We start from the raw sequence: 20,120 nt of genomic DNA, 5'->3' as shown, positions 1-20,120 counted from the left end.
CTTGAGCTCTCTCTCCTCTCTCTCCAACATCAACCAGTACCCCAACTGGGCTGCGCAGATGAAGGGCTATCTTGTTGAACTTGGACTTATCCGGTCCGGACTACACGAGGCTATGCGTCTCCTAGCGCTTAGCTGTAGTCGCTTATGTAGTATGTTACCATATTTGGGACTCTCTGCTCATGTACTATAGCTATGCTTCCGGACTCTTCTGGTACTGTCTAGGACAATCCGTACTACTCCAGAACGGTCTAGACAGGTCTATGCCTTACTCATCTCTTACTCATCCTATGGTGCGATACGTCGCAATTCTTTCGTCGTTGTATTATTCATCGCACTATGGTACATGTGACTAACCACTCTTTGATTAGTCATGGACACTTCTCTGTAGTATATAAGGACTTCAGATTTCGTCCTCCCTCTTCAGTCTTTCCTTACTGACTGAAGAGTGAGTACTTGCTTACCTCTACCTCTAACTTGTAGTTACCTACTTAACCTTTGTAGTCTTGCTTCGACTCTAGGTACAGTTGGTTACTGCAATATAGTCTTTCCTTACTGACTGAAGATCTTGCTTCGACTCTAGTCGGATCTAATCTTTGTCTTCACAGCTCCGAGTTTATCAACCTACCTTCTCCAACCATACGGACCGGGACCCTCCACCTCTCAGCGCCAACAACACCTCAGAATCCGCCGTTCCCCCCCTCCAAGCCCACCAGCGCTCAGTACAGCGCCCCTTCCCAGCAGCACCACGATGTTTGCCATGTGCAGCCTCACGTCAGCATCCATGTTCCTGATGCTCAGTCTAAGTGCCTATACCCCCGGCAAGGCACCGCCACCAAGCTCCCTCCCTCATGGTCTCACGATCGTTAGATTAGATAAGGATCACCCCACAGTAGTTAGTACGACGTACACCCCTCTGCCTCATGCCTAGTACTTAAGCCCTCAAGCCTCTGGCTGTGCCAAACGCGTACAAATAGTTACATGGTCTGTGCACCGGTCTACAGGTATATAGAGTAGAGTCCTTTAGCCCCTAGTCCCCATCTTGACCTCTTACGTCATTGGGGACTAGGTGAGTTACCGTTTGTATCTTTGTGCTCGTCAATATACTTACGTCATTGGGGACGTGCCGCTACGTCTTGCTGGTAGGTTTGTGCCTCCGTGCTGCCCCAGCCCTTTCGACCATTGGTTCGGTTCCCTGGTACGTTGGTGCCGTGCCGTGCGAGACCTCTCTGTCTGTGCTGCCGCCCGCCCTCTGCCTTGTATACCCCTCTCTTTCCCTCTCCTCCTACGTCCTCAGTCTTACACTATGCTCGACTCGGCGCCGACCACTGAGCCTCGGGCCGTCGCGCCTAGTCTCCGCGACAAGGACCTCACTCACTGCCAGGAGCTCATCGACGAATTCCATGAATGGAACCCCACTGCCCCACGTCGAATTGCAGCGGCCATCTTTCAATCTCTCCCCTGGCAACCCCTCATCAACTTCACCGCTGCCGCACCCTCCAACCTCGAATGGGCTTCCGGATGCCGACCAGGCGCGTAGACTCAGGTCGACATTCGGCGATGACCCCATAGGCAAGCGGCGAGGAGCCGAAAGGAAAAGAGAGAGAGAGAAAGAGGGATAAACATGGCAGAAAACTTGACGAGGGCAGAGTGGAGGTCGGCACGAGGGCACAAGACCTACGAAAGCTAGTCTTCACGCAGACAGCGACAGACTAGTCCCAATGACCAAGGTATACATTAGCACTCGAGGGGAAATACAACGCTATGGTCACTCACCTAGTCCCAATGACCAAGAGGTCGAGATGGGGACTAGGGAGCGCCTAAGGGGGTCCTTATATACTAGAGGGGCTGCTTAGCAATCAAAGACAAGGCGCGAGAGTGAGGCAGTGAAGATGACAAAGGGAGAACAAAGGGCGAGAAGGAAAAGGCAAGGGTATGGCGATCACGGGAACGTAGCATGTGGGTGTGGGAACGTATCTACAGTATCCAAACTGGGATGGGCTCGAAAAGGAAATGGTCCGAGAATGGAAGGTGGGCGTCAAAGCCCAGTGAGAATCGACATGGGCTCTGCTGTTTTAGGTCGATTAGTATGGTATCTAGTAGGGAACCCCGAAATCATACATAAATGTACCGTTTTCCCTACTTCGGCTGTATGCTGTCGGATAAGGCGGTATGGTCGTACGATGCCATACAAACATCCGTCGGGTTACCTTGTGCATGATCAAGTGCGGCTGATTACGCTCGGTTCGCGCTCGGGTCTGGTCGGGCAGGGATGGTTGTCGTCGAAACACGTCATCGAATGCGAATTGATTACTACTGTATAAAGTGGTATGCGGTCGTATGGCTATACGGTACGATACAGCTACAATCAGAAATTGGCGAATGGAGGCGGGGCAGACTGGAAACAGTTGGATTTGATGGGATACCGACGGGACCAGCCTCTCATGCCACTAGCACGGGTGCCATGCGGCCGTGGAGCTGCCCGGATGCGAGCCAAGGACACAGGTGGGAGGCCGACGCTTCCGACGTTCGACCGAAACGCGCCCGATTGCGAGACTTGGGATGTCCTGAAGGTGGCCTCGTCAGAAGGGTTCGGCGATGAGACTCAATAGGAGTGCTCCTCACATACCGGTTCGGCAATGGGACTCAATAGCGGTGCTCCTCACGTACCGTCTACGAGGGAGCAACACGTCCGAGTTTCTGGGTCGAGACTTTGAGCAAGCAGACACAGGAACAGAGTTCGGGCGACCTACCCTGCGATCCGAGGCACTTAGGGTCTTGTAGTGCGCCTCGAAGGCCTCTAGCGTGCCGTTGGAATCCGCGTACCATTTGCGCGCGTAAAACCACCTATGAGAGCGATTGAACCCGGTACCTCAAACCGTCAGTAAGTTACAAGGTACGTACTTTGCGCCCTTCATGTCGGGGGGGGAGGCCACTGCGTCGTCTTGCGAGGGGCACGCGTTTTTTTGGACGCCGTGACCTCCGAGGGCTTGTCAGCACGCTCGTTCGAGGGGGCAGTACCTGTGGAGGTCACGTCTTGGGGCGGGGACGCAGAAATGTCCACACCACCCTCCGCGGGGATATCGGGATCTGTGGGCGTAGGCGGCGAGGGAATGACGTCGGCGGCGCCCGAGACCGTGGCGAGTGTTGTAAGAGACGCAAGGGGCGACAGTGCAGGGGGGGCCTGCGTGGGGAAAGGGATCGTCCTCGACTGGCGAGATCTACATCATATCAGCCACAGCGCATGCCAACTCGTGGACCATGAACAAGCCCCTTCCTATCGAGAATCGCACGCTCTCGATGCAACAGATGCATACGCGCAATCAGCTTGCTAAGTGATGATTGAGAGCTCTCCGACGATTATCGAGGCGCTCATGCACTGAGCTCCTCCGGTGCGTGTATATGCGTCGGACGAGCTCGGCGCATATACTCAACGCATCTCTGAGACTGCAGCCTAAGGAAATCAAAAACTCACCTCGCGGGATGCCTCGCGGTCTTCACGTGGGTCGTTTTGAGGCAAGGCAAATGATGCTGCCACAGACGACGGGCCAGGCTGTAAATTGTCAGGTGTCCGTCGACGCCTTCTACGGGCCCTCGCAGATGACTGCCCCGTGTTTCGAGCCGAATGTCCGGTGCCGAGCGCGCGCTGAAGGGCCTCTTGCAATCGTTGGTTGCGATACCGAGCATGTTTGCGATGCGTCGATTCCGACACCGCGCGTTCCTGGCCTCTGCAGTGCCTGGTACAATCGCAGTACCATTTCCGAGGCTTGGAGTTGGGTGACGGGGACATTGCGAAGAGGTTGCGGCGATGTCGTTTGGAGGAGTGTAGAAGTGGCGGGATTGGGAGTAGGAGCAAACACAGACAGACCTGAGATGGCTGGCCCAAAGAGCACACGCTGGTTCGTTGACACAAAGTAATGTATTACCTAGCTAGAGACATGTTAAGGACAACTCAGAGACGTCACCGGTGTCAGGACATGCACGTCCGATCCGGTCACCGTAAGGTCAGTTAGAGACGTTGTTTGAGCGCCTAAACCCGTCCGCCCAATATTAACCGAGACCTCCCGACTTCAACCGCTCTGACCCAACTTTCCCCGATGTATACCAGCTGAGCCCATGTACGTTCTCACTGGGGTCAAAGAGGAGGGGATGGGCGGCAAAAAGGGGCGCCTGTCCAACGTCCGTGACATTACCCCCCTCCTAAGGTCCGTCGGTCCCCGATGGACCCAAGGCTGAGTCACCGCGACAGTATTATGTTCTGTGCATATATACCATGTTGTTACTACGCTAGGAACGATGATGCCCAGTTCGCTGTCGGTGCATGCAATGTCTTGCCATATCTGGAATGTGAGCTTGCAAGTCAAGCTGTGGCTGGGGCCTGGCCAGGGAGTTGGCGCCCAGCTAGCCGGATCTCGGCTTAGCTTGCTCCGGCTTGGTGATCCAGCGCGATCCAGCTCGTCAGCTTAGCTTAGCTTAGCTGGCTTGGCGGCAACACTACAGGAGCCCGGATACCCCCGGTTTTTGGTATCCGCTTCAGGCTCCGAACGTCTGGTCACGAGACTAGTCCTCTCGAGGCGCTATCCGCGTCTGCGAAGCTGGCGCTCCGCTTGCGCCCGGACAGCTGACAATGCAGACCTTACAGCACACCACCAAACCGTATACATTTAGCGCAGACGTGCAAAATCACACCGGAGGCCAGTCTAGCGCTCTCAGCACCACTGCCGCACGCCATGAGATCCAGAACGGTCGCACGCGGCTGCCCAACAGCCTGAGTGCAATATTGCCGCGCCCATGCACATGCGCGAAGTCTTGTTCAAGAGTCTCATACTAAGATCGTCCATTCGGTACGGCGTCCGCAACTGCCAACCCTGCTCAAGATGGTTCGGGCCAAGGGATCCGGGACCAGGTGCGTCACAAATGTCACAAAAGCTCCCAATCTCAATCATCCGATACCACTGATGTCTCGCGCTCACAGGCCCATTGACATCAGCACAACCAGGCGCTGTTCTGCCACGAATGCCGCTGGGGACAAGCGGTCAAGTAGGGCGGGTGACCAGCTCGAGCTATACACAAGGTGGCAGAGATCCGGGCACCTTGTGAGCAAATGCCACGCAGCCTTCTGGACAGTGGATCACCTCGTCTCCCGTCGCAAACGCTGCCGCTCAGACTGGATCTAGTCGATAATATATATACCGTACTCCTGAACAAGGGCCCTCAGTCGGTCTATACTGTGACAGTCTCCTTTCGCTGCCCTGCATGACTTTCAACACCTCTGTCGACACCGTCCGAATCCTGGACATCCACCCTCGTAGTGTACCTACCCCAGGCTCCTCTATTCGCGACCAGGTCATTTCTGGTCTCATGAAACCTGCTGGGCATAAAACCTTACCTAACATCCTTCTATACGACGAGCGTGGCCTCCATCTCTACGATGAACTCACCTCCGACGCCGCGGAATACTATCTCTTCGCTGCGGAGAAGGAGATTCTCCAAAGCAAAGCAGCCGAGATCGTGAAGGCCATGCAACCAGGTATGCATGATGGTGCACTTGTGGACGGAGTCATAGTGGAGTTAGGCGCAGGGTGAGCCGATGTTCTACACTTTGACCTGGAAAATAATTTCTCCAGTGATCTTTCACTCGTCTACAGAGTCTGGTATCGACATCTGATTTCCCCCTTTCTGCAGTGCTCTTAGGAAGACATCTCTGATCTTGGGTGCACTTGCTCGCCTCGTACCCTGCCCGTCGCCTATCCCACCCATAAGCTATTACGCTTTGGATCTGGAGAAGCGCGAGCTTGAACGCACGCTCCGGGGACTCGGCCTCTCTGAGGTCGGTACCGAACTCCAAGGCAAGATCGCGACTGCAGGGCTGTGGGGCACATACAATGATGGCCTTCAGTTTATCACAGAAGGGAGGCTCAGAGATGAGGACGTCGGCGTGGGGGTGTCCGGTGATGGAATTGAGGGAACCGAAGCCATCGGTCCCCCTACGCTCAGCTCTCAGCAGCCTCTCCACATTCTCTTCCTTGGTTCTTCACTGGGCAACTTCACACGGGAGGATGCTGCCGGTTTCCTGAGGTCCCTCCCACTACGTTCCAGCAGTCACGACACGCTACTGCTGGGTATGGACCACGGGAATGACGCGCAGAAGATCAGGATGGCATACAACGATACGAACGGCGTCTCAAGGCGATTCGTTATGAATGGTCTAAGGTGCGCAGGTCGTGTGCTCGGCGAGGAACGCTTGTTCGATCAAGAAAAGTGGGAGTACGTCGGGACATACAATGAGCAGCTGCGTAAGCGGGTATTCACGTGTTCTTCCAACGGCGGCTGAACAGACTTGAAGGTCGTCATGAGGCGTACTACAAGTCGGGAAGTGATCAGACAATCATAGATCCGGAGACAAAGGCGACCTTCCCATTCGTCAAGGATGAACTCATTCGCGTGGCATTTTCGCACAAGGTAAGACGGGCACGATGTCGTCTTCCAATTGTACACTGATAGCATGTCTACAGTTCTCTGAGCAAGATACGTATACATTGTTCACAGAGGCGAACTTGCACCCGGTACATCGCTGGACTGATAGTTCGTCCCAATATTCTCTTTGGCTTCTCCAGCGCCAGATAGCTCCGAAAGTGTCGAAATAAAGCTCGTCCTTGACTTCGCGCCCGAGTCGTTGATGCAGAGGTCTTTAATCAGTTAACCATTGAATGTACAATCTCCAATCACGGCCACGAGAGTCGAAGGCTCCGCGTGGTTGCTCAATTGAAAGCAGACGCATACTCAATAAGTGTAGGAGCAATAGAATATACGTGACATCCGGTCTCGTACAACCTAAACCCTCTTGGGAACCGAGACATAGTACATTAGCAGAGCTCATATGATGAAGCCGAATGATAAGTAGTCGGAATGTAGAAAGGCGCAGCGTCATCCGTTCCTACTAGCCTCCCTCGCCCGCAACCCTGCAATACGAGTCGACCGCCGCAATTGGCCCAATCCAGGCACCGATTCGGACGAGGCAATGGGTACGACCGCCGCTTTCTGCTTTCCACGCGTGCGGGAGGCTATGGGTAGGTCGCTGATGGACATGGACGACATAGAGTTGATGAGGTCATTTGTAGAGTCCTTGTCTTCCGTTACGATGGGTGCTTTCCGCTGAATACCCATCTTCGTCGCCTTCGTCTTATGTCCGACGGCGTCTGGTGTAACGCGCCGACATTCCAAGGGTGCAGGAACGAGGGATCGCGAGGAGCGCAAGTAGTCTTCGCGCTCAGGCGGATCTGAGGCAGGTGTTTGTCCTGCAAGCCAAGAGTGCTCGAGGGCCTCCGTGAGGGCCATGCGTTTTCTTGGCTCATACTCTAGAAGGACGCGTATGAATTTCTGCCCTGCATACCCAAGCGAGTTGCTCTGTCAGCGTGGTACTTGCCACAATAGCCAAATTGGTAACATACCGACGTCGGTCACGTTATAGTCTGGCAACAAAAGCCAGCTGACCTGAGCATCACGTCTCGTCATCTTCTTTCTGAAATCCCCATTGAGGTATCTCTCGCTGAAGGGGAAACATGAAGTGAGCCTGAAAATCACATCAACACGTGGCTCCGATTAATCAATGCCGTCTGAATCCGCACATCTTGAAGACGACAACGCCGATGCTCCAGCTATCGACCTTTTCGTCGTAATGACCTCTTGAGCCGGGATCTATCACTTCCGGAGCAGCATACGCGCGGGTGCCACACGCCGTCTACGCAATATGTTAGCCTGAGAAGTAAGATCGAGCATCTACTTAGGAACGCACGCGTAGATTCCGTAGCGTGTCAATGTGCTTGGCCAGACCGAAGTCCGAGACCTTGATCTTCAAAGGAAATCGACTTGCAAGGAGCAGGTTCTCCGGTTTCAGGTCACGGTGAACGACACCAAGCTTGTGCATGTACTGCGAGATTCTGAATAGACGTTGCGTATGGTAAGCGGATTCATACGTACGGCGAGAGCATCACATATTTGGTACGTGATAGCCTTAGCTTGATGCTCAACTGTTGAGCAGGAATCAACAATACTGGATGACGAGATAGGACAAGACGATGCTCACACATCACGCCCACTTCGTCTAGATACGCAGCTAGGCTGCCGTTTTCTACGAGTTCGAGGACAAGATCTGTCAATGCTTTATAAGCTCATTGGTTCACGACATTGCATGGACATGAACCAACTCAGCCGCCCGCATTCCAGAAACACTTCCTTCAGCTGACAGATGTTCGGATGGTGCAACTGTTCGAGGATCTCCACTTCGCGTAAGACGATATTGGAGCGCGTCGTCCTGACGCCAACCTCCCCCTCTGCCAGGCCTCGCTGGAGACTGTGGACGGGAATCATCTTCATGGCATACCATTTCCCCTGCTGTTTATGCAGGACTTTGACTACCGTGGAGAAGGAGCCCTGTCCAACGACGTTGAACAATTCATAGTGTTTGTGAAGTCCGCGCAGAGGGTCCGCGAAATTGTCGACCTGTCGGTAAATGTAACCTATACGAGGCATCAGCACCGCTCGCAGTTTATTGGTTCTCATATCAAACTTACGAGGACCCCCAACCTTCGACCCGAACTGTATCTCGCTGCCGTCTCGTAAGACCGCGCATCTGTTGCCTCCTTCACAGACCGCTTTGCCATTGATCTATTTCCAGGTCTTAATAAAGATCCGAAGGGTGAGGGTACCCACACTCACAAAGATGCCTGTTGCAGAAAAGGACGTCACCATGACCGCATAATGCACATTGGCCTCGCATCCGTCCCATTCTATAACACAGTGCGTCTCGTCTTCGAAAATCAGTAACAGATATATGCATCAGTCCCATGTGAATCAGTCCCATATGAAATACTCTGGTATTCGATGTATTGGCTCACCTATGTCTGCATCTGGAATATAGACATCGCTTTGAGGAGAGCTCCCTATGATGTACTTTCGTTTCGCTTTGAAGAGCTCAACGCTAGGTATATGAGGATCAGCTACATTCCAAGGAATCAGGCAACCCCATAGCTGTGATACATCACCGATCCTTCTTTTCTTAATTCGGGGGTGGCTGGGAAGGGTATCGCTATCTCTCATGCCCATGGTATCAATATTGGTGGGGTGTCGCATGTGTAGGGTAGGCAGACTGCAGAGGATGCTCGCCGCGGGAGAGAAACGAACCGTGGGAAGATAGGGGTGAGAAGTCGTAATATTCGTATTACGGGACAGCTTCACTGTTGGACCCTGCAGCCGCTGCCGGTTCCCCCCAGGGAGCTTGACATGAGCTCCTGAAATAATTTATGTGACGGTCAGCGCCGAGCAAATGATGCATCGAGCGACTTAGAAGGCGAGCAACGTCACCAGCGCGACGTATGAAGCGGGCGCTTGGCTCAAAACCGGGCCCGGCAGCACCCACCCCATGAACTACGCGAGTCTTCCACGAAATGGAGAGACAGCACCGGACTAAGTCTCTGTGTGGTCAGCTACTAGACTCGAGTCCGAGAAAGTGACCGATCAGAGGCAAGGGCCCGTAGTGTTCAAGGTTTGAGCTGTCTCGCGTCCGCACAGCCACTGCGCCTCCGTTTTGTATACATGCACACAGGCTATTCGGAGACAAGGCCAGCCCTGCCATATAAGTTGCATTGGCGAGTTACGAAGTACACTCAATCGCTATACACAAAAAAAGGCGACGATTACCAACAGCTAAGGTAGCACATAGCAACAAACCGATAGCTGTCCGCATGTCCGAGCGCGAGCCTGAGCCGCGCCCACGAGGACACCAACATCAGGCGGATGAGCCGCTCCACATACCAAGTCCAGGAATCTCGTCAGGATTAATATCTTCGGCGGTCCAGACTAAGCGAGGAGGAGCGGAAGGGCGGTACGAATCAGGGACGATCGTTTCCTCGGAACCTCCGTCCTTTTCCGCTGCACGTGCTCTCTTCGCTCGGGGTTTCTCATCGTCGACAGATAAGGAAGACAGGGAACTGCCGAGTTCTACCAAGGACGCCTTGCGCTTCACCCCTGCACGAGATGGTCCTGCGTCCATTTGCATGAATCCCTCAAGGAGGGCTCGAGGACGCTTCTTGAGCTTCCGCGGTTCCGTCTGGGACGCCACCGAACGACGCGAGAGTTCGTGTTCTATCAGTCGGACGCGCTCTTTCGTAACCTGGGCGCATAGCCAGGCATGATCACGCGCCTGAGCAGGGGTCAAGCGTTCACGCGGATCGAGCACCAAGAGTCCGTGGAGGAAATCTTCCCCTAACATGCATATTCTCAGCCAGGGTTCTAGTACTTATACTGGAACTAACTAGTAGAATGACTTACCTTCCCAGGATATGTTGAATTCTTCTAGCAGTTTCCAATCGACTTCGGAGCTAGTTTCGTGGTGGAAGGGGTGGCATTTGGTCAACCTAGACAGCGGGACGTCAGAGAATGCGTCAGAAACACCCTAGGCAACATACATCACGAAGACCATTACTCCGAGACTCCAGCTATCAACGGCCTGATCGTAGCCATCAGGACCCTGATCTAAGACTTCTGGGGCAACGAAACCGGGCGTGCCACATTTAGTCTAAACACGACAAGATTGTGAGACCTTTCATTGGCGACAACGGCCGTATTTGACGTACCTGCATCATGGCCAGAGAATCCATAACTTTTGCCAGTCCGAAGTCGGCCACCTTCACGATCGGCGGCCGGTCTTCGGTCAGCAGCACGTTCTCTGGCTTCAAGTCGCGGTGCACAACACCCATGCTGTGAATGTACTGAAGCACAGTCAGCACTAGGAAGGCACGAATAGCTCTTGTACAATGTGCTTACGGACAAGGCGTCACATATTTGATACGTAATGCCCTGCGCCTCGGATTCAACTGTCGAAACCGTCGATATAAACACCAGGGTTTCATAAGGGGAAACTCACAGAGCACATCACGTCTGTTCACGTAGGCATTCAGATCTCCGCCGGAGACGTATTCTAAGACCATGCCTACAGGAGTTAAACGAGTTGAAGAAAGCAGCAGGAACGGCAGCGCGTGCACACAACGTACTGACGCTATACCCCGAGTCGATGAACGCCTCTTTCAGCTGGCAGATGTTTCTGTGCCGAAGACGCTGGAGTACGTTGATTTCCCGTTTCAAGTGCTTGGCCGTGGATTCCATCAAGTCGACACCGCGCGACTTCTGATTGAGGAATTGCTGAAGCTTCTCTCCCGGGAAGGACTTTATGGCATACCACTTGCCCTCGACTCTATGGAGCGCTTTCACCACTGTCGCGAAAGCCCCTTGGCCTAGCCCGTGGTGAAGGTCGTAGAAACGATAAATGCCTTCCGTCGGGCTTTGCTTGGCAGCCATGTGTCGGAACACGAATCCTGGAAGCCCAGCCATCAGGTGCGTAGAACAAATGCAGCCGGCTAGTGCTCACGATAGTCCTCTTTCGCGTCTGCGGGATCCTTCGGAGGCCCGAAACCGATGATATTCCAATCGTACATTAACTTGCACTGGCCCTTCCCAAGGCGCTGGCCATTGATCTAGCTCTCAAAGGATCAGTGCCCCTACGAATGCTTGACAGTATATTGTGACTCACGAATGTACCGTTCGATGACTTGAGGTCTGTCACTATGACAGCGGAGGAGCTCGTCTCTTCGCCGTCCCACTCGATCATGCAGTGCTTATGACCTGATAGTACGCAGCAGCGGTGTGAGCTTCAGTACCAGCGGACTCCAGCCATCGCAAAGAAAAGAACTCCGCTCACTCATTTTCATACACTTCGGGAACGAGATATCTACATCCTCCTGACGGCTGCGGCCGATGATATACTTCTGCTGCAGTTTGATGAGGTCTATACGTTTAAGGTGTGTATTGCTCGGATTGAAGGGAATCAGAGAACCCCATATCTCCACGCTAACAAGGCTCTTGTCCTGAGAGGCTTCCTGCGTTGGTTGCGTCGACTGCTGGGTTGATTGGGTAGGAACCTCCGCTACGGCCATCGCGTCATCGAGCCACCGGTGTGTATGCGAGGCAAAGTAAGATTGGAGGCGACGGAATGATGATTCTAAATTTGCACGGAGACGCTCAGAGGGGTGACTTCAGGCAAAGGAACGAGCCCTGCGCGATTTATGGATCACTTGACGATCCGTGGCGGGTGCTAGGCTTTACAACATTCACCGCCGCAGGGGAGTGCTAGTTTGAGAGAAGAGCGTAGTCGCCCACCCAATGAGTGGGAGTCTCCAGAGGACCAATAAACTCGGGGAATGACGGACTACCAAGTTGTCGACTCGACGTGTCGATATTCGCTCCGCCACCGGCTACTGGCGCGGAGTTTGTCGGACTCCTAAGGTGTTCGCACGCATCGCCTCCTTGGTCTGCTCAAAGCAGCATTCTGATGCCCGAGCGTTCAAGCCAGCCTGTAGCTCTCTGACCATTGGATTCGGACGTGCATCTTAGAACCCATACTACGCCGCGTCCAAGCAGGCTCGTTCCCGCGGATACTCCGACGATCCACGGCGAGTAAGAACATACTACACAGCCGCACGTATTCGATCACAACGCTGGCGGGATCGATCGATCGATCGACATACCCAAAACAAACCTGAGCTTCAAGCTTGCACTTCCTTCTTGACTCGAATTTCTTACCACGGGCTCGTTCTCGTGATCCTGATCATACTGTATGGTAAGGATATCCCCTAGAACATCCCCTGCACCTCTGAGCACAAGGGCGGGGTCTTATGTGAGTGCATATCACTTCTTCTCCGTTACAAATTGCATACGTACCATCCGAGCTGACATGTTAGTTGCTGGTCCAGCGTAGGATGAGTGCCATGGTAAGTCCAATTTCGGCTTACTCGTTGAATCGGTTACTTGCCAACGATGCTGGACGGTCTCGAATTCGGGATAACACTGGGAGATGATCTCTCGTCTCATGGAGCGTGGCTAGGGCGCAGAGACGGGGCCCGATACTACACAGGCCGGCCATGCAGCGATGGAGAAGAACGTTCAAGGGATCTTGAGGCAGAAGCCTTGATTAGTGAGGTGGCGGTTCTTTGCGGATTCGGATGAGGACGTGCCATCCTTACACCGCGGGCTTCCAATCCGATGAGATGAACAGACAACCACATCAACTCATCGCGGCGCTGGGCTCGGATGAACAGGAACCACACGGGTACAAGGCCAGGGTAGGCAAGTGACATCGGCTTGTCTCATCTCACGAAAGATGGTTCGTCACCCAGGAACACCTATTCAATTGACCAAAAATGCTGTTGATACAATAATCCTACACGACTGCTCCCATTTTACAGACTGAAACCCCTGTTTTGTCGCCCTTATGAGATGGTAACCCTCTTGGGCAGCTGCTCAGCGGTTTGACGCGGGTAAGTGACAGTCAAAACACCGTTCTCCAGCGACGCTTTGATCTCTTCGGGCTAAATCCGGATGTTAGTTCGATGGCCACAGATCCTCGTCACGAAGCTACCTACCTGGATGCCCTCAGGTACAGGGACAGAGCGAGAGAAGCGACCGAAGCGCCGCTCACGAAGGACATAGCCGTTATCATCGCTGTTGGACTCGAACTTGGACTCGCCGGAGACGGTCAAGACGTTATTCTGCACGTCGATGTTGACGTTCTCCTTGGTTAAGCCCGGAAGCTCGAAAGTTGCGGTTACGAGGTTCTTCTCTTTGTCCTCATGGACGTCAACTCTAGAGAAACGCATCAATGACTAGGGCCTTTACGCCTAGCCGAACATCCGGAGTCGCTTACCTTGGTCGGAGAACGCGCGGCGCGCTGTTGCCATTGTCCTGGCGTTGGACGGCATTGCCGCCGGTCCGACGGGCGAAGGCCTCGTCAAAGAGACGATCAAACTCAGAGAAGAATGGGTCGTTGTTGAAGAAGTTGACAAGGGACATGGCGTTGAAGGTGAGTTGAGTGCGGGAAGAGCTTAGGCTAGTGTCGTGCAATGTGCAGTAGTCGATATTCAGTGAGGTGCGTGTCTCAGCTCAGCCTCCTATTATATGCATCCTGAATTCCGCATTGGCGCCATAAAGACATTTCTAGAGCTGGGACGAAAAAGTCTGGAAACGCAAGCTTGCGACATGCTTGCGAGAACAATCGAGAACAAGCGCTTGTCTAGACGTTGAGTGACGAGTGTGGAAGGAGGACCAAACAAGCATCAATTCTACTCTTCGGCCTATCTGGCGCTCATAACCCCCGCGGGCGTTCAACGTTCAGCAACGTGCTCACCTTCCATCCAGAACCTCCCCCAACTTCTTTCGGCGTCCATGAGGCTCCGTTGAAAGGCAGTGGCATATCGATGGTAGAGTTGTCTTGAACGCAATATTTCACGGTTCTATTGCGTGGAGCGCTCCACACTCACCCTGTCCAGGCGCTCGCCTCCCACCGACAGGCAAGGTCAGCCCTGCACGGAAACCTGTCAGGTAGAGTGGAAGTAGGTGTGTCTCCAGGCCCCCTACAGGATCCGTGCGAGCGAGCGAGGGGCATGCTGATTTCAGGGTGAGCGCGTATAACCTGTTCGGGTGAGTCAAGGTATCTGTTACAAAATCTACATTGGGAGCGTTGACAAATGACATTGCTCCACCAATCATTATTGGTTTCAGAACAACTCTAGTCGGACTATTTACTACTGCGAATACCATCATTGCATTCATGTGCATTCCCGGGTCTTCTAAGTTCAAGGGTGCGCATCATGTGTCTCGGCTGCAGGACTGGAACGGTCGCCAAGCAGCTTGTTCGGCTAATGACTCCATGAGCGACACAATTCCGCATGTCACAGCCATACCAGACTGTCTACACTGTGCTAGCGGATTGCTTTGACAAATATATCCTATCTTTAGAACTTACAGCGTCCCAAGCACTCAAGCCCTGTCTCGGGAGGATAGATACCATGGTCTACCCCAGCGGAACCCCGACGGACATTGACATCCGTATCGCTCCTCTAACACTTTTCATTGCCTCTAATTCTTTTGCGCTATCTCAAGAACCCAATCCACATGGCTCTCACCTTCTTCACCGAGCCCTTCTACTCCCTCTCTGACTTTGACCGGCTCTTTGACCCGGCATTCAATGCGCGTGCGCGCACTTCGCTCGCGCCTTGCGATCAGACCGAGAACGTTACCGCTAGGTCGCTTAGGCCGAGGTGAGTCTCGATGTATCCCCCCTCGTCATGTGCCCGCTGACGACACCTGCTATATAGGCTACATCTGCACGAAGATAAGGACAAGAACCTCATAACGGCGACCTGCGAATTGCCAGGTCTCACTAAGGACAATGTCCTTACCGTGTCTGGAGAGTCAAATATCTCCAACGACCGCAACGAGAAGGATTGTGCCATCCGCGAGCGACGGGACGGCAAATTCTCGAGGTCGATGTTTGTCCCTCAAGGCATTAAGGTCAGTCTATACTGCTCCTCTGTGTCCAATGACACTACGCTGACGTAGAGCATACAGCTCGAGGACATCAAGACGTCCATGGAGAATAGCGTCCTGACCGTGACATTCCCACTTACAACACCTGAGCAGGCACCTAGGAAGACCACGATAGCATGAGACGCGTCAGGATTGGGGCCGTTCAATGTGTGAATTGGACCCAGACGGTATTGTGTTATAGCATGTTAGCATAATACTATTGGCACCATCGTTCGCTTAAAATCTGGCCTCAGTCCGATATGGAGGGGTTACGGTACCAGGTGAGTCAGGTTTTAAGACGTCCTGGCATCCGAAATCATCAAGGTATCCTTGGTCTTTGAGTATGATGCAGCAGTCCACAGGCTTCATGCAGGCCTCAACTCCTGATTGGTACGAGTAGGCCGCATGCCTCCCCTGACACTTCTCCTTTTTGCCTTAAAGGCTGCGCATGGTCTCTACAGGACAAGCACGCCTGCGTCGCCTCCTTGTCGTCGACATAGGTACGAATGACAAGGATGTCGCAATCATCCTAACAGCATAAGATACGATACTAGTGAGCAATCTGCCTGACCAGGGAAACTTTCCCAGTCCCACACGGCCACTCCTGTCCCGGGAAGATTGACTCTATCCGGCATCACCGACGTAGCCCAGTACGCATTCTGCGATCGACATCATCGTAGGAGAACCGAGATGCGCGCGCCCAACCTCAATTGGGCGCATGCACTAATATGGCACAACGAGTTCAATGGAACCACAACGAGTTCAATGGAACTAGAAATCTTTCAAAGAGTGCCCTGCGCTACAGTATTCGTGCCACAAGACCTACAACCTGACAGATACAGTGCTTGCCAATAGGGTATGAGAAGCTGTGGGCGGCCTGGCGGCTGTAAGGCTCTGGGAAACGGTGGCACATTCTCGACGAATCTCGAACACAGAGTAGCTGTCTTGGAGGTAGCAGGCTTACAATGATATCGTAGGGCATATTGACAACAGGGGGATCTTGTGAGTCAGTTGCCAGCGGTCGGAGTCCGAGAAGTCAGTATCATACCATGACTCTGGGTGGAAGCACAAGCGCTTGTTCCCAGCTATCGGACTCTGCCGAGCGCCCGCCGCTTGAACGCGCCTTGCAAGTTGTCTTCATCGACGACCACGATCGCGATGGCCAAGTCGACGGGGTGGGATCCCGTACTCATCATCTCGCAGGTGCGCTCTGCAGCTATCCTGCAATGATGTGAAGATTCATCCTCATATGCTAGATCATAGCTCTCCAGACATTGCACTACGTGACCCTCTCATTCCTCATCCCTCCATTGCTCATCATGCTCGCTGAGCCTGGATCATTGGAGTACGAAGGCGGGGCGGCAAATGTTGGTATGCCTTTTTCCACGTATCGTTGCCCCCTGATCTCAAGTTTATCCAGGGATGATCATGGATTGGCGAGAGATGGCCGGACGACCAACGACGCGCGTGTCGCCAGGCGATGGGCCTTGGAAGTCTTTCAACTCAGTATGGAGTGGAGGGAGACAAGTTGGAACGGGATCGGCTCAGCAGAGTCACTTCAGAGGCGTGGATCCAGTACGATGCTGGATCATCGCCGTGTGTTGGATGGCAGCTTCGGCGGCAGAGTACGTCTTTCTTCCATGGATCATCGCAAGATTTATCATCCTTACGTGCACATGATAGCATATACTATCTATATGCTCTCATCCGACGACCGCGATTGATCCTCGACTTCTCACTCACTCTCCTGTTCTTTCATCTGGTGCTCACGACGTACTACTCTGCGTCGATCCCAACGTCCATTTTCTTCTGGGCCGTCATGTGCATCAGTACCGCAGGCACTGTCGTTGTAGCAGAGCAATTATGTGTCAAGAGAGAAATGAACGAAGGTCTTGTGGTTACTGCGGCCCAGGATGTGGAGGATAGCGTGGAGATGGGTAGTCTTCTCCGGGAAGACTGATGTGTTCATCCGCTTCCTCTTTTTCCACGGTACGTTTTCCACAGATCGAGTGACTTGAGCGCTGACCGAGAGTTCTCTGCCCAGCTCATGATGTATATTGCCTCTAATTATCTGGATACGCCTAGACCATTTTAGGATCAGCGAACTAAAACCTTATCAACCTTTTGTTTGATAGGAGGCAGCGGCTGGGACTGGAGTGCAAAAGCGGGTGCTTCTCGCAAACTCCGGTCTCAGTACACGGTGAGTGATGCATTCTCCTGTTCTTCGCCAGACTCGTCTTGCGCCGCGCATCGGATATGAGGGCTCTTCTTACAATATATGCATAGTTCTGGGAAGAGTGTACATGGTCCGGGCCTATCAGTCAATCTGGGAACGTATGGTATGTGTGTTCTGTGTGACTGTGTCCCGCCGATTAGCGCCTGATAGATTGTCCTTTGTCCTGCGGTCGGAATCACTTGGCGTTCGTCGTCGCGGAATGTCAGTGGTTATGATGAACCTTATCGGCTATGTGGAAGCGGTGTGGTTGTGGATTGATCCTCACTATGATTCTCATCTCTATCCAAAGGGCGCCTAATGGTCTTTTCCAGACAGGGTGGTCTTTTCGATCTCATCATTGTGGTTCTACGGCATGTCCTGTGGTCTTACTATCTCCACCATCACAGTGTTCGCCACCCAATCGTTTCCCAGATGCCATTCTTCTCGACTATCACTGTGAAGCATTTCAGGCCATCGCGCTCGAGCAACGTGGTCCACGTTGAGATTGTAGCGATATGTTCGGCCTCACCGCATTGCGTCCGCGCCAGGATCGATCTGGACCTGTACATAGATTCTGGTTCCTGGTACGTTCTCCATTGGTCATCTTCGAGTCTGTTGCCTCCACCTTCCATCTACCACTTTCCAGCTTCTTTGACGCAATCGGATTTTTTCGTAGACGACCCTCGTTCCTTACTACATGCTTTTCGAGATCCGATCCTTCAGGAGAAGCTATGCTGGGATTCTGCGGCTTTGATCTATGGCATGAGCGTCGTCGTTCTGCTCCTTCTCTCACCTCAGCTCTGGCTCTTGCGCGCCTTATACAGCTCTTCTCTATTCATTTCCCAAGGACAGGCGGTGTTCGAACTCAAGTGCGCCATTGAGACATCTAACCGGCCGCCGCGCAAGGGGGAATCCCCTGCGCCGAGTCTAATTGTTCGTCTTTCCAGGAAGCTTCGCCGTCGTGCGAACGTGCACGCGTCGCTCTTTCGCCTCAGAACTGCTATGCCATTCCCCGATAGGGATAGCTCAAAGGCTATAAGATGATGACGATGACGCCGTCGAGGCCCGCCCAACCCCAGTATACGTATCGACTTACATGGGCGTATCTGGTGTCTGATCATTTCCTTGTAGGGCAGGAGCACCGAACGATTGCGTGCACGACGCTGACGGTCTTCCAGATATCGTATGGCAAGTCTCGAAGTAGAGTCCTGCCTTTCATGGACGACGGATTCAGAAATCCATTGAAGTCTTGCAAGACTGGAGCTTCTACATCCAGACCGCCCGCGTCATCACACGCACCCTCGAACCCTAGAGTCTGTACGTGACGTATAGCGAATCAAGAGCACGGGTCCAATTTCGCGTGTGGACACTCAGAATCGCCGGGTTTGACGGTTTGTGCCGCAGCCGCAATGCCGACGCTCACTCACGTTTACTGGGGCAGCGGCCTACAGGTGCCATCAGGCGTGTGTATGCTTGTATGGTTCCCGCACACCGCTATGACATAACCCGCCCGAACCCTACGCCCATCCCGTGCACCGCGGATGGCAATCAGGGACCTGGTACGCTGGCAAGCCTACCACTTGCCATGTTCCCTGGTCAGACGGACACGAGGACTCGCATGCGGATCACGAACCGTCGAGTATGGCAGAACCGGACGGGGTGTCTGGGAGTAAGAGGTGCGTCGCCGGCAGTCGTCGTCGCTGAATGCCTGGGATTCCTGCACCCCTTTACGTATTACGGATCGGACGCGCCTCACTCCTTCGTAGCCCGATTACCCGAGTTGGTGGTACACGTCCCGCCATCACGTACGCTTACTCACGGGCCCCAAGCTCTCCCCATTGCATCGCGCCGCGCTATTTTTCGATCGTTCTCTCGGCTGCCCTCACGCGTGGCCCTCTACTTCAGACCCCGTTGAGAAAGCGGCTCTGATGTGATATTTGATTCCCGGAGGCGCGTGGGGACGAGGCGACGTACGATGTACGACATTGTCGTCCGACAATCGACAGGCACGGAACGTACGAGTGCAGGCTCGCGGCCCCGTGGATAAGCTCAACGTTCAGATGCGAGCACGGTTCATTGAAAGAGGACGCACGCTAGGCCATGCCCGGGACGAGGGAGACCGCGCCTCGAAGTAGCCCCGAGAGAAGTTCTTCTGTGGCGGGAGCTGCGACAGGAGTTGCTCATCTCCATTCCTCGTTGCTTGTCTCCCGGGACGCACACAGATGTCCGCAGCAGGGCAAAGACGGCGATGGACCTGCTAGCCTGCAGTCACGTACCCGAGTCATTATACTCAGCTCGTCACATGCACCTCGCAGCCGGGAGGTGCGAGAGCAATTGATCAAACGTACGCCCTCGCAGGCCGCAGCCGACCGCCACAGCGCCTCGCAGCGCTCGGGATGTTCGAGGTTCGTATCGCGCTCGTTCGCCACTTGGGTGCCACTCGTCTGTGGCGCGGACCGAACGTGCCGACTATTGGTTCGAACATCAAACT

The 20,120-nt window shown here is 53.7% G+C and overlaps 7 protein-coding genes across 7 annotated transcripts; 3 read left to right on the top strand and 4 right to left on the bottom strand.

Moving 5' to 3' along the window:
* Window positions 1-2,670: 2,670 nt before the first annotated feature.
* DICSQDRAFT_173299 (uncharacterized protein) lies at window positions 2,671-3,684 on the bottom strand (the record flags this gene model as incomplete). Its single annotated transcript, XM_007369112.1, has 5 exons — window positions 2,671-2,697; window positions 2,751-2,844; window positions 2,902-2,977; window positions 3,019-3,218; window positions 3,473-3,684. 5 exons carry the CDS (start codon window positions 3,682-3,684, stop codon window positions 2,671-2,673), a joined length of 609 nt encoding a protein of 202 aa, XP_007369174.1.
* A 1,052-nt stretch (window positions 3,685-4,736) lies between these two features.
* Window positions 4,737-6,644, top strand: DICSQDRAFT_157002 (uncharacterized protein; the record flags this gene model as incomplete). Its single annotated transcript, XM_007369111.1, has 5 exons — window positions 4,737-4,903; window positions 4,973-5,579; window positions 5,683-6,301; window positions 6,355-6,459; window positions 6,513-6,644. Exons 2-5 carry the CDS (start codon window positions 5,254-5,256, stop codon window positions 6,642-6,644), a joined length of 1,182 nt encoding a protein of 393 aa, XP_007369173.1. The 5' UTR covers window positions 4,737-4,903; window positions 4,973-5,253.
* Window positions 6,645-6,924: 280 nt separating this feature from the next.
* Window positions 6,925-9,102, bottom strand: DICSQDRAFT_149357 (kinase-like protein; the record flags this gene model as incomplete). Its single annotated transcript, XM_007369110.1, has 10 exons — window positions 6,925-7,382; window positions 7,449-7,570; window positions 7,626-7,738; window positions 7,793-7,927; window positions 7,978-8,027; window positions 8,084-8,149; window positions 8,205-8,516; window positions 8,571-8,664; window positions 8,716-8,807; window positions 8,895-9,102. The coding sequence occupies 10 exons, from the start codon at window positions 9,100-9,102 to the stop codon at window positions 6,925-6,927; spliced, it is 1,650 nt and encodes a 549-aa protein (XP_007369172.1).
* A 506-nt stretch (window positions 9,103-9,608) lies between these two features.
* Window positions 9,609-12,979, bottom strand: DICSQDRAFT_91285 (Pkinase-domain-containing protein). Its single transcript, XM_007369109.1, has 11 exons — window positions 12,772-12,979; window positions 11,753-12,703; window positions 11,585-11,676; window positions 11,423-11,528; window positions 11,049-11,369; window positions 10,922-10,987; window positions 10,822-10,871; window positions 10,632-10,766; window positions 10,464-10,573; window positions 10,327-10,412; window positions 9,609-10,260 (listed from the first exon to the last, which is right to left on the bottom strand). Exons 2-11 carry the CDS (start codon window positions 11,985-11,987, stop codon window positions 9,785-9,787), a joined length of 1,677 nt encoding a protein of 558 aa, XP_007369171.1. The 5' UTR covers window positions 11,988-12,703; window positions 12,772-12,979; the 3' UTR covers window positions 9,609-9,784.
* A 235-nt stretch (window positions 12,980-13,214) lies between these two features.
* Window positions 13,215-14,143, bottom strand: DICSQDRAFT_139695 (HSP20-like chaperone). The gene is made up of 3 exons (XM_007369108.1): window positions 14,038-14,143; window positions 13,473-13,975; window positions 13,215-13,418 (listed from the first exon to the last, which is right to left on the bottom strand). The coding sequence occupies exons 2-3, from the start codon at window positions 13,704-13,706 to the stop codon at window positions 13,320-13,322; spliced, it is 333 nt and encodes a 110-aa protein (XP_007369170.1). The 5' UTR covers window positions 13,707-13,975; window positions 14,038-14,143; the 3' UTR covers window positions 13,215-13,319.
* Window positions 14,144-15,000: 857 nt separating this feature from the next.
* On the top strand, window positions 15,001-15,555 carry DICSQDRAFT_67874 (HSP20-like chaperone; the record flags this gene model as incomplete). Its single annotated transcript, XM_007369107.1, has 3 exons — window positions 15,001-15,146; window positions 15,204-15,399; window positions 15,457-15,555. The coding sequence occupies 3 exons, from the start codon at window positions 15,001-15,003 to the stop codon at window positions 15,553-15,555; spliced, it is 441 nt and encodes a 146-aa protein (XP_007369169.1).
* Window positions 15,556-16,544: 989 nt separating this feature from the next.
* Window positions 16,545-17,670, top strand: DICSQDRAFT_91279 (uncharacterized protein). Its single transcript, XM_007369106.1, has 5 exons — window positions 16,545-16,617; window positions 16,671-16,785; window positions 16,835-17,039; window positions 17,098-17,403; window positions 17,459-17,670. The coding sequence occupies exons 1-4, from the start codon at window positions 16,573-16,575 to the stop codon at window positions 17,372-17,374; spliced, it is 642 nt and encodes a 213-aa protein (XP_007369168.1). The 5' UTR covers window positions 16,545-16,572; the 3' UTR covers window positions 17,375-17,403; window positions 17,459-17,670.
* Window positions 17,671-20,120: the final 2,450 nt, after the last annotated feature.

This window comes from Dichomitus squalens, assembly GCF_000275845.1.
Source record: "Dichomitus squalens LYAD-421 SS1 unplaced genomic scaffold DICSQscaffold_44, whole genome shotgun sequence".
NCBI lineage: Eukaryota > Fungi > Basidiomycota > Agaricomycetes > Polyporales > Polyporaceae > Dichomitus > Dichomitus squalens.
This window is presented reverse-complemented; position numbering and strand designations above follow the sequence as displayed.